This window comes from Pocillopora damicornis, chromosome 5, assembly GCF_964200805.1.
Source record: "Pocillopora damicornis chromosome 5, jaPocDami1.2, whole genome shotgun sequence".
NCBI classification, from domain to species: Eukaryota; Metazoa; Cnidaria; class Anthozoa; order Scleractinia; family Pocilloporidae; genus Pocillopora; species Pocillopora damicornis.
The window spans coordinates 6,685,619-6,697,646 of NC_142674.1; the positions used below are offsets into that span (position 1 = coordinate 6,685,619).

The 12,028-nt window shown below is 37.5% G+C and overlaps 2 protein-coding genes across 3 annotated transcripts in view; both read right to left on the reverse strand.

The window, feature by feature from the left end:
* Positions 1 to 2,516, reverse strand: part of LOC113673474 (putative tyrosinase-like protein tyr-1) — a 14,152-nt gene extending 11,636 nt beyond the window's left edge. Inside the window, exons 1-3 of the mRNA XM_027189897.2 lie at positions 2,393 to 2,516; positions 1,203 to 1,276; positions 430 to 730 (exon numbers count right to left, since the gene is read on the reverse strand). Coding sequence (XP_027045698.2) covers positions 430 to 730; positions 1,203 to 1,257 — 356 coding nt within the window. The 5' untranslated portion in view covers positions 1,258 to 1,276; positions 2,393 to 2,516. The remainder of the gene's footprint in view (positions 1 to 429; positions 731 to 1,202; positions 1,277 to 2,392) is intronic.
* Positions 2,517 to 4,881: 2,365 nt separating this feature from the next.
* Positions 4,882 to 11,841, reverse strand: LOC149044885 (uncharacterized). Of its 2 annotated transcripts, none has more exons than XM_089206852.1 (5): positions 11,396 to 11,841; positions 7,712 to 7,782; positions 7,053 to 7,347; positions 6,497 to 6,738; positions 4,882 to 6,153 (listed from the first exon to the last, which is right to left on the reverse strand). In XM_089206852.1, exons 1-5 carry the CDS (start codon positions 11,488 to 11,490, stop codon positions 5,498 to 5,500), a joined length of 1,359 nt encoding a protein of 452 aa, XP_089062978.1. In that variant the 5' UTR covers positions 11,491 to 11,841; the 3' UTR covers positions 4,882 to 5,497. The 2 variants fall into 2 exon arrangements, with proteins under 2 accessions (XP_089062978.1, XP_089062979.1); XM_089206853.1 differs by lacking the exon at positions 11,396 to 11,841 and adding an exon at positions 8,062 to 8,147.
* Between the last annotated feature and the right edge of the window lie 187 nt (positions 11,842 to 12,028).

Sequence of the window (12,028 nt, forward strand, 5' to 3'; positions counted from 1 at the left end):
GCGTTGAAAAAAAAAATTGTATAGGTTACTTCGAATTTGCTCTCGTTGAGTCAACATCAGTTTTGTATTTCATTCGGGTCAGTTTGTGTTTTTTTTTTCTCTTTTCATCAAGTTTAGAATTAAAATTCACTCTTACGAGTAAAATTATATTCATCAAACCCGCTATACCTCTTCCTTACAGTGACTTTTTCTCAGATTTCTCTGATAGCCAGAGGAACAGTGACGTGAAAACTACCCTCGATGCCTCACGGATTGTTGCGTGTAAGTACACTCTTTCTGACAAGCTTTCTGCAAAAACCTGTATACTTCTAGTCACTTTATGCTATAGCAACCACTCTAGAATTGGTTACTTGACCTCAGAGAATGACCTAACTGCCTAGATAATATGTGCGGGAATAAATTTAAGGGAAAGAAAGTCATATGACCTACCAACGGTGCCATGGTAAAAACTGCTGTTTAGAGTGAATTCCGGAATCAAACAGTCTCGCATGCATGGCGATAATTCGGTTGTATTGTCTTCTGTATCTTCTATGAGTCGAGGCTTTGATGACTGTGTTTACATAGCGAATTCTTTCTTCTCGAGTCATTGAGGGGAAATCTTTTCTTTGTCGACAACAGTATCGCAGCCTCTCGTTCACACAAATGCACCGCTGCCCACACGGACCGTCGACTGCTTGACCTTCTTGATAGGTGCTGCACGAATAGTCATAGCGGCCTTGAGATGACGCCACTGAAAAAGGAAATAATTTTGAACAAGCTGATTCTCAAGCTGTTACTGACAATCCCCTAGTATAAGGGCAAGAAAGACAACGGTTTCAGCGCTAACAAAAAATGTGAGGTCTTGCAATGACTAAGGCAATGTTATGTAAGAGTACAGAGAACTTCTAATTGCAGCAGCATTGAAGATGAAAGGTTTAAAAAACATATCGGGGAACCGGCCATATACAAGAAGTTCCTACTTCCAAAACTAATAAAATTATAAAGCGTACGACCTACGCGTAATGTAAAAGTATTTTTGTTGGAAAAACTGTATGGTCGTTTTCATACTCATAGGCATATCACTAGCTTCAAAAAATTGTCGCTCTTCTCGAATTTTGAAGCAAGTGGAAGTCGTGTGTTAATGGTTGCGACTTAAATCGGCTAGAATAAACGATAAAAGGGCTGTTAAAGTAACGTAGACTTTGAAATATGAGAGTTATTACCTGAAAGGTAGAAGGCAACCACCAAGAAAGTAAACATTAAAAATCTTCCTCTCATGGTTGGTGAAGGATCAAAACTAGAGAATAAAAGAATCACATGAACACGCTATGACAGAAAAATGTCAGTAACCTACAGGGTCTAGTTTATAATGGTGATCGAACTAAGTGGAGGGAGTGCGCTTTTGCCTGAAATAATACTCGTGATTTCAGAATCGAACGAGCGCATAGCGAAAATTTCTCCTTTTTATACTATATCGCTCACAGTATAAATCAGGTTAGCAGGTGGTTTTATCATATCAAGAAAGTCTTTCTTCGCACTTTGTTTATCTTTTGGAAACAAAACTTGCATATAGACAAGAAGCACTCGCTAATGGTGGTAATTTCTCCGCCAAAACAACCAAGATGAAAAGACAACCCTTTGTTGAAAAACAAACTTAGTTATGAACGCCTCGTTGTTCTAACTACAAACAAGAATAAATAACGAATGACGTTTTGGATTTTGAATTCTAACTTTTACGGTTCTTTCGCCTTGCCTTTCTTGGTCTACAGTTAGAGCCAATGTATTGCTGTATCGTACTCTTTTAGTACAAACTCACAATATATAAAATCAGGATTCCACGAGGCTGTTCACTCGTATCCTCTATTTAAAAACCGTTGATCGACTGTTACGACTGTTAAAAATGTTAGCGAATGGACTAACTTTAAGTGTAGTCGCGGCGTTGATGAAGCACCAAATTCTCTCAACACGTTTTTAAAGAAAAGAATACAGCCTTAGAAGGAGAGTTAAATTTTAGATCTCGGGAAATACAGAGCAACACCGATGAATCAAGCAGCCAAACTTTATGATAAATTAGATCACGGTGATTGGCTCGTTCAACTAAGCATTCACACTTTCTTTTGTGTAATTTCTCATTTAATTTGTTTAGCTGCGGTTAAAGTCCATTCTTTAAAACTATTATTTATGGTTATTTTCAATTTCATGATTTATTCCCTGAATTTCGTGACCATATAAAAAGCTTGTTAATTCTCTTATATCAAAATCGATGCTTAATCCCCTGTTTACAAATTCGGTAAAGAAATAACATGATGGTTTTTAGCATCAATGCAGTTATTTTTTCATCATAGTCTTATATGTCACAAAGAAGCAATTAGTTTGACAGCCGATGAGGAGCATCAATGTTTTTTTTTCTTACCTCCCACTGAAGACGGAGTGTAGTTTCGTAATGGATGACAGACGTATTCAAACTACTAACCCTTACAAACTGCAAGCTTTGTTCGAAAACCAGTTCTTTTGATGTGTTCAATGTTTAAGGAAATTTGTGTCCAATTTTAATTGGTCAGAAAATTCAAAATAACTTTATATTTTGAATTGGCTGTCAAAACATGTGGAGTAAAAATTCAATATCAAGGTAGTTTTGGAAAAACAACGACAATTTAAGAGGTGGGTTTTTTTCGGGAGGGTTAAAATAAAGTGTGCTAGAGGAACTTAAGTGAGCATTAATGTGTTGGAATTTGTGAACAAAAGTGGTGGAGGTCATTAAGAAGCGATTCGAAACAAATTAATTTTTTCTGAATCAATTGTCAAAACCGTCATTTTGTTAATTAGCTATGACAACAGTTTTTCTTTGTGGCAAATTTTTCTTTGTTTTTGCTGTGATAACTTGAAGTCTGAAAAACCAAAAGTCTTTTCTATCAGCCTCTTTACGAATTTTCCAATTTGTAATGTTGTAACTTCATTCCTTAAACTTCTCTTAAACATCCGATTTTGTGAACAAACCGATGCCAAGAAATCTCGATCAATTGAGAACTCCTAGTTTCTAGTGTTAAAAAAACACCAGATTTCAAGCTGGTGCTATAGCCGGCGCCAGAGTCACGTTAAAACTCGCTAAACACATACTGAAAGGCTCCTCATAAAAACTGGTAATAATGTATACTTATTGACCGAGTGGGAGGGCCGGACGGCGAAAAAAAAAATAGCTCGACCAAACTAAATCAATAAACATTTTGTCATATGACCACTAAGTATTGAGAATTTCGACAATTTTGTTTCAGCCTAATGGGGCACAAGCTGGACTTCTCCAACTTTTCTTTGTTTCTCCGAATCAGAGCAAAAAACTCACAATTCATCGAAAAACGTGACTTTAATTTCTACTCCTTTCGTTTTTCCTTTGGTTTTGCAACAAGGCCGTGTGAGTGCCGCAGGGCTGGACGGCTCCCTCCGTATCCGGCCCTACACACATCGGCTTTCACCAAGGTTTTCCATGGGATTGCACGCAGGGCCGCACGGGTCATATGCCTGATAACAATGCTGACTTCTTCTCACACCATCACGTCATTTTCCATCAGACCTGGGAAAAGGAATAAGACATTTATCAGCTACTGGATGTCATTTTGCAATGTCACCGAGTTCCATCTTTCTCATTCGCATCGTTGGGGTTCAGTTTCTAATGGGAGGCATAGCTTGATTTTTTCCTCTACCCGACGCTTGAGACGAGAAAAATAACACACAAGACCGAGATGTAAATTTATCGTCTTTCTTATCTAATTTTCTCAGACGACACTTTCAACGCTGCTGACTTTAACAATGTGCAGAGCGCATGCAATAGTATCCTATTCACCAACATTCATGTTCATGCCCAGTTGTAATAAGGTATGGGAAAAATGATTGATCGGCGGGCTATGCAGAGTTTGTGGAATGCATTTTAAAACATTAAATTTTACTCGTTTTACAATTAAAAAACTATAGCGTAAATATTTCTACACCTCTTTTAAGTCAAGCTACAACTTTGAATAAGTTTTGCTCTAAAGTTGATCGGACTAGTCATCTATTAGGCAAAGAAAAAAGCTAGTATAAATTTTGCGGCGATCTCTGTAAGAGCGGTCCGGGGCGGTTCGCGTCGGAAAAAAGTTTTGACTCAAATTTGCCCATTAAACTATCTTTGGTAATAAATAAAAGAAAACACTTTGGTTTCTGGAAATACGTTAAAAAATTTTCTTGAGAGCTCTCAAAATAAACAAAGCTGCAAACGGCCTTTTTTTTACCTCGAGACATCGAAAATTTCAAAAGTTGACAATCTCGCTCCTCGTAACACACTACATGCGGCAAGAAATCGTTTGTACTCCTAAATTTTATGATATACAAGGGGTTTGGAAAGCGTTTCAATTCTGATACGTGTCTTTTCAGAGGTTAGTCATAATTTATTTAAAACATCCGTCAGACAGCTTTCTGAAATCGGTTAAAAGTATACTCTTTCTTTCGTGGGTCGATATTTCCCTAAGTCCCGACCATACCATTGAAAATTCAGGTTGATTACTTCTTATAAGATGTTCGAAAGCATAGAAATGTAAAAAGATCTTACACTTATTAATTTTCTTCGCCGTAGTGACTTCAAACTTCTAGTGATTTTGCTAGCGTGACAGCAGAATTATGCAAACTAGCCTGTTGAGCAAACTCCGACCGTTTATTTTGGTAACTTCATAAATCTTAGATTTTAACCATTTAAAAAAGAAAAGATAATAAGAGAGAGCTTTTAGAACGCACTGATCGATTTTATTGACCGTGAAGGGCTAAATCCTGGCAAATGATTCTGTCTTGTGACAAAAGAAGTGAACAAAACGTATCTAATATCATATTGATTAGCGTTCGGTAAACGTGTTAATGAGAAACTTAAAAAAACAAAGTTGGTTTCTGTTCTTTTTATATTGAGTTTAGAGAGCTTAAGCTATTCAAGTCTGTATGAACATTTCAGCGCCAAACTACTGGATTTTATTAAGTGTAACCGGCGATAACGGCATTACCACTACGAGCAGTTCCTCCTTTTCGGCGAAGTCCGCGGCACAGGTCGAAGAAAAAACAGTGAAGAAAAAAATTTAATTGTGAGGTTTTGGAACACTTTTTTTCTTCCAAATACAACATGTTTCAGTATTGCCAAACATTTCGTCTTGTGAAGTAATATTTGGAACCCTTTAATTGACAGCCTTTGCTTTCAAGTGTTAACAATAACTTTTTCTCTGATTTCATTCTTGTGACGAAGGGAACTCCAGCAGAAATTAGCGTTAGACTGTCTAGATTTATTCGTTCTCTCAACGACTGCAGCAAATTTAAAATGCACATCAACGCTTCCATGATGATTGTAAGTGCATGGGCCATTAAGCGAAAAAATTGCTTTTAAAATGTATCATTGTGTTTCTTTTTTTTAGTGGAAAGCATCATAATACAATGCGAGAAATTTGTCAAATATGTTTTCTACAGTTTTCCTGAGCCATCCACCCTCCACCCTCCACCACGCATAGAGAATTTACTTATTTTTAATAACTGAGCGCTTCTTTCCAAAGGTCGCAGAAAGAGACTCCATCTTGAAACCGATGTTCCTGTCCATTCCGGTAAGTCCAGCCTCCCCCCTAAGCTGGTGGCGTGGTTCCAATTCTTGCAGATCTTGTCTGGCTTGGTTTTGCTCCTGTGGGCTGATATGGAAAAACCTCATTTGGCGACCAGTAAGGGGCTTAAACGAGTGCCGAGGGATTTCAAGAATTTGCTCGCGTGTCATTCCTTGAAGACGCTGCATGACCTGCCGGTAGACAGGATTTGTTGGGTCGTCGTATAAAACACAGGTTGGCCACCCTGGCCTTTCAACATCGGGAAGATTTGAGTTGTCGAGAAAATCTCCAGGTCGGTATCCTGTTCCAATCATTGGGTTCGTTATATTACAAAAGTGGGCTGTCAAATGATCTCTGCTTTTTTCTTGCCAATCTGACCAGATCTTGTCGATAAAGCCATGATGAAGGAAAAACTCGGGAGCTTCAGCTGAGGTGACAAGACACATGTCACCACCTATCCTACAGTGAACTGTGTCGTGGAGGTTAATTCGAAGATCCCTCTCGAAAATGTCGAAGCCATCAACGGTGGGAGGATGAAGCAGAGTCAAGTAGACAGCAATGATGTCAGGTGTAAAACCTGCAGAAGACAGAAGATTAGAAGCGGACACGGTTTTACGCCTTAAGGTGGCCTAAAATGCATCCTCTACTTTCAAGCTCTAATTCTTTGAACAGACGATAATAACACCCTCTGACGAGATCTCTTGAAACGACTTAAAAAATGGTGCGCAATGCTTTCTTAACACGCTCTGACAGGAAGTAATTTTGCGTACCGGGTTAAATGATAAAAATATTAGAGGAACCTCTCTTTCTCCCACATAGCCTACGTGTAGCCGCACCCTTCCCTCCCCCCCCCCCTCCCCCCCCCCTCACGCCAAGGTTAGACAGGAGCGAGGAAACGCATAATATCGAAGGCAACTAACCATTGAAATCTCTGGTGATGCAACCCCCGTTTGTCTTCGTCCATGAGTCTTGACCGAAGACTCCATCTTGAACACAGCGTGATGGTGTAATACCATTGCCTCCCAATCCAGAGGGTCCACTATACCAAACTCTTGTTTTGTCTGTGTGCCAGGGTGTCATGGAGACAATACTCCAGTCCCAATAAGGCACGGTTACTCGGCAATCGACTCGGCGCAATAGGTTTTCATATTGAAGAATGTACCTTGGAAAGAAAAATCAAATAAACCGTATCGTGTTAAACATTATGCATGTAAATGTAGAGTTTAACTTGAATGAGAACATTTGGAGTGGTTGAAGAGTGGTTCGAAACGAGAGGAAGGTAAAAGGAAGGGGGAGGGGGGGGGGGGAAGATGATATATCAAAACAGAGTGGCTCAGATTCCATTGCTTTTCCCCGGTTTTAGTTCCTCTGGATTTACTTCAGAGCCCTTTATCCTCCATGGCGGGGGGAAGCACCGCGGGTGTGAATTATCTTGCCTTAGTCCACAACCCTCAGCTCTTAAAACTAGTTACTCACCAACGATGCCATGGTAGAAACTGGTCCTTTTGATGAATTCCTGTTGGAAACAATCTTTGGTGCATGGATATAAGTTTCTGGTACTCATTTTGAAATTGGAGATCAGTTGAAGCTTTCCAAACGGTGTTGACGTACAGTATCCGCTCGGCTTCCGTCATAGAAGTAAACTCCTTTCGCACTCGGCAACAGTTTTGAATTTGACCACCAATGCAATAACATGTATTACCACAATAGTCTGAGACTTTGGCGCCTTCGTTCGAACAGGACTGAGAATCACCCAGAACTATGGCACAGACTACAATACAAGGGAAAATGACATTGAACGGAATCAGTACATGGCCCCGCTAAAACGATTTTTAAGTGTTAATATAAGATTCTCGAGCTTCAGTTCACACTTAGGACGAATTTTTAATTGGATAAGCAAGGTTTTTTCTCAACATTTTCTTACAGAACCGTATTTTAGAAACGTGAATTATCGCATATCTACAGCAGTAAATGTAAATCAACACGAATCATGACTTATCAGGGAAGAAAGGTCATGATCAGCGCTTGTTTACAAAGTAATATCAAGCGCCAAGCGCAAATTGAGGACCGTTACATATACCGATCTGCTTCGTTTCCGTGGTGCAAAAGATATATGGAAAGATAAAATTCCTTACCTGATAAAGCCACAGAGAGTAAAAGCTTCATCGTCATCCTTTGAGGAAAAATTCTCTGACCAGAAAGGAAACTGAATAGAAAGAAAATAAACTATGAAAAAAAAATTATCTGAATAAAAATAAGAAAGACAAAATTCTACAGCCATCAAACATTTGATATTGTCGCCCTCTTTTCGTGTTAACAAAATTACCTCGTTTTCTGATTTGGAAAAAATTTCAGTTAATGTCAAATACATGATATCCCATTTTATAACAAAAAGGAGATACCTGGCTGTTTTTAAATGCAGTGTGTTGATATTTTTTCATGACTAGACAATTAATAAGAGGGAAAAATTCTACGGCCATCAAACCTTTGATGCTGTCGCCCTTTTTTTGTGCAAGAAAACTACGAAGTTTTCCAATGTGGAAGCAAATTCATTTAGTGTCTAATACATGAAATTCAATTTTATAACATAATTATATAAGATATATAAGAAGATACCCGGCTTTTTCCAAGTACATTGTGTTCAAATATTAATGCCACAAGCAAGCATAAGCTCTGAACACGTGCAACACAAGCATATCACAGCCGTCCATAGCAGAGGTAACTAGAATCCTGCGTCAAATCAGTGTCACTTGTCAATAAAAAAAGTAATTTAAGAATGTTCGCGAACCTCTTATAGTGGTACCAGGATGAAAAACAACGCACCCAAGCAGACGTGACATATATTTTACCAGCTGTTCTATCATTGTCTTTCGCATGTCAGGACTACTTTAAACTTCTGGTGCAAATGTCATAAGGCTGGTAACTACGTGCCTCTCCTGAAGTGCTTTTCTTTTTGTTAATTTTTTTGGCGCTGAGACCATCTTCTTTTTTCAAAATCTTCTGTAAGAAGGCCATTTTAATATTTCTCAATAAACTTTAATTTAAGACTTCAAACCCTTCTATAATTAGTCGGATTAGATTTTCTGCTTTCAAGAGCCTCGCCATCGCAAGTTCTCTATCGTCTTTTGCACTACGGATACTAAATGATGTACGTTGTTCTTAATTACATGCTTTCATGCGATTAATACTGGCACCTGTGTGGAAGTTTAACCTTGGCGTACACGCTGCCTTGAAGAATTAACATTTACCTGGTGCCAAAGTACACTGAAAAAAACTTTTATCGAAAATAATTTCATCGAATGAATTTGCTACTTTTGAGCGACCGTAATACTCGCTCTAAGGATCTTTCTGTCTGTCACATTTAGTAATGGCGAATATCAAACCCTGAGAGCATTTTATTTTAGTGATGGCGGCTCCTAAAAAGAAAGACGGATATTACATATATTAAGCTCAGGTTTGTTCTCTATCTGGAGCACTCAAAACATCTCTAATGTATTTTAAATCAGTGTAATTTATTTTCGAATACTTTCATTTTTGTTTCTTTTCTAGAAGTCTTGATTAGATAAAGACTCAGGATATCCGGATTGGAGAAATTTATTAACAGAATCGACCCAGTGAGATCTCCTCACTGGTAAGGATATGCTGCCCTCTACACTTTTAATGTCCTGTTGGAAAAAATTACATTTAGACCTTCCGACTCACTGTCTGATTGACTGACTGGCTAACAGACCAAGTAGCTGACTGACAGGCTGACTGACCGATGACTGATTGGCTAACTGACTAAATGTATAGTTGATTGGCAAACAGACAGCCTGAGCTGACTTTCTGAATAATGGAACAAATGATTCACCAGTTAGCTAGCTGATTAACAGTCTAAAAAATGGCTAGTCTGACTAAGTGGCCAACAAGGCGACTAACTGTTATTGGGAAACCAAAATCATTTAAAGTGGTTTTGGTTGCCTATGCCATTTGTAGTTTGGTGGGTTCTCTGAGACTCTCATCAAAATCTCAGAAAAAAAAATCGTCTGCTGTTTTGGCAAGGCAGACTTTTTTAGTAATTCTAAATCATGAGAAGGAAATCAGCTATTCATAAAGGAATTACGAAAAGGGCTTTTACAACAAAGCTTAAAACATGTTTTAAAGCTGTTTTGTTAAACACAGTTCATTCTCGTTTTCTTCATAGAAGCTGCACCAACCGATGTAGGAATAACGAAGGTAAGTTTCTAAAGAAACTGTGGTGCTTCAAACGATTTTTGTCGACTTCAAACGATTTTTTCGGCTTAAAAATTGACAAATCGAAATACAAGTTAGCGACAACTTTAATCCCGTGAAAAATTCAGTTCTGTGTTTGATTTTCAATCAGTTAAACCCGGTTTAACTAATTATGATTTCAAATGGTGAACTAGGTACAAGTTGTAGTTGTTCCGATTGGGAGTCTAACTCGTTGTTACACGTTACCTAATATTTAATTAATCAAGGCATTTCAGCCAATTAAAATCCTTAGAATCACAATATAAATGATGCTTGCAGCTTCACAAGATATACTGATAAAATAATCCAGATAGCATTGGCCGATTGGTGAGTTGAAGTTCTTTCCTAAGTAACTGCATATTTCAGATACTTCGCTATTTTTTTACCAAAGTACGAACAAGCGCTTGCCACAAATTTTAACTTGACTTGAATTTTATAGCGCAAATTTAAAGGGTTTCTTTGTCGTCAGATGCGCGATTTGATGGTTAATGGGGAGAATTGTCGTCCAGGGCATGTATTTAAAAAATCTATATCAAACAGGAACTAAATGCACAACATTTTCCTTCATTTATCGTGTTATTAAAAAGAAATATTTTGTAAAAGCAATTAAGAACACTTCCGTGTTTATGTAGCCGTATCTAAAAACTCAGAAGGTTGAGAGACTTCTAGACACGCGGGAGGTTGGGAGAACGCTCGGATGTTATGCAAATCCGACAAAAACCAAGAAAGGTGAGTTTTTTCTGCTACCGTTTGGAACATTAAAAACATGATTAATAGTTTACAATTCGGTTGTCAAGCTTTTGTATCTGTGCTCTGCATAATTACTCTTCGCTAATAATCATCATCTCCGTTGTTTTTATTCGCAGTAATTACTCCTATTTCTGTGCACCTTCCGTTCGTAATTAAATGATTATTTTCAAACTTATTGCCTTGAAGTGGCATTATTTTTTGTCCACGCAGTGATTCTAATTCTGGTCAAACGGCTTCTAAAAGCTAAAAAAAAAAAAGCTAATAAGAAACTATTGTAAATGCTAAAGTTTCAGAAGCTTGAAAAAGGACTACAGGTACATTTTGACAGCTGTCGACTTAAATAATCTAAAACGTCATTAAACTTTATTATATTTGTCACCAGATAGATGCAAACGTCGAGGGGTGACCGTATGATTGGTTTATTTGAAAGAACGATGTCATAAACTTAATATGTGATTGAAAGAAAGAATAAAATGTTAATTGGCTGATCAGCCATCGTTGTGTAAAATATTTAAGCTGCGTACATATTTATCCTCTATAGATTATTAACATTCAAAAATTATTGCCGGTATGATTGTTGTTTATTTATTTCTTCTACTGGATATCATCATTATTACAATTATTGCAATTATATATGTATATCATTCTCGTCTTTTATTTTCCTAAAAATAATACTTACGCTGCGAGCAATCATTTTCACTAAAGATTTCTCTTTCGAAATATTTATCGCCAAAGGTAATTATATTCATTTGCAACACGTTGAACGTTTAAAACTTAGCGGTGTTGTATTAAATCATAAAATATAATGATTCAGTTACCTTCCGTTTGAATTTTTAACCGTGTTTGTGCTGTTTGGGGTCTGACGACCAACAAAACAATAGGATTGACTCTGAACACGACTTTGTAACGACATGGGCGGTTCTCACTCATGTCCCATAGTCCTTTTCGCTTACATAATGTAGGTCGTGATGGCGTACATAGAATATTAGTGTGTTGAATTGGGTGTCATGACAGAACTTATTATAAACTCCTAACTCAACTTGCTTGTTCAGATATTACTCTAAGTGGAGTCAGATGGTTGTCTGCCCACAATGTTTCTGTCTTCTTATTGGCTCGATTCCAAGTGAAATCATCAAAGATTATAGAAAACGGTTTTGGATTCTGAAATACATGTAAAGTACCTGTTATCTTCTTTTTTGTTGGTTTTTTCGTCCACTTCGTTAGAAAAGAATCAATTTATTCCCAGAGGAGCAATTCAAAGAAAGTTTTCTTTTTTTTGGTTACCGTTTGAACATGATAACATGGTTACTCGTTTTACTCGTTCGTAAGAGTCAGCTGTCTCAGCTCTGTATAATAAATCTTCGTTGATAATCATCTTCACCATTATTTCGATTCAAAGTTCATTTTTTTTATGATTGTGTTCCTTCTGTCGTTTACAAATAATTATTATT

Bases quoted from the DNA above. Each gene is read 5' to 3' on its own strand.
- LOC149044885 (XM_089206852.1), bottom strand. From the start codon at position 11,490: ATGTCGTTACAAAGTCGTGTTCAGAGTCAATCCTATTGTTTTGTTGGT. The intron at 6,739-7,052 runs GTGAGTAACTAG...TTTCTTTCCAAG, and splicing joins TTTCTACCATGGCATCGTTG to GTACATTCTTCAATATGAAA. The intron at 6,154-6,496 runs GTTAGTTGCCTT...TGTCTTCTGCAG, and splicing joins CATCACCAGAGATTTCAATG to GTTTTACACCTGACATCATT.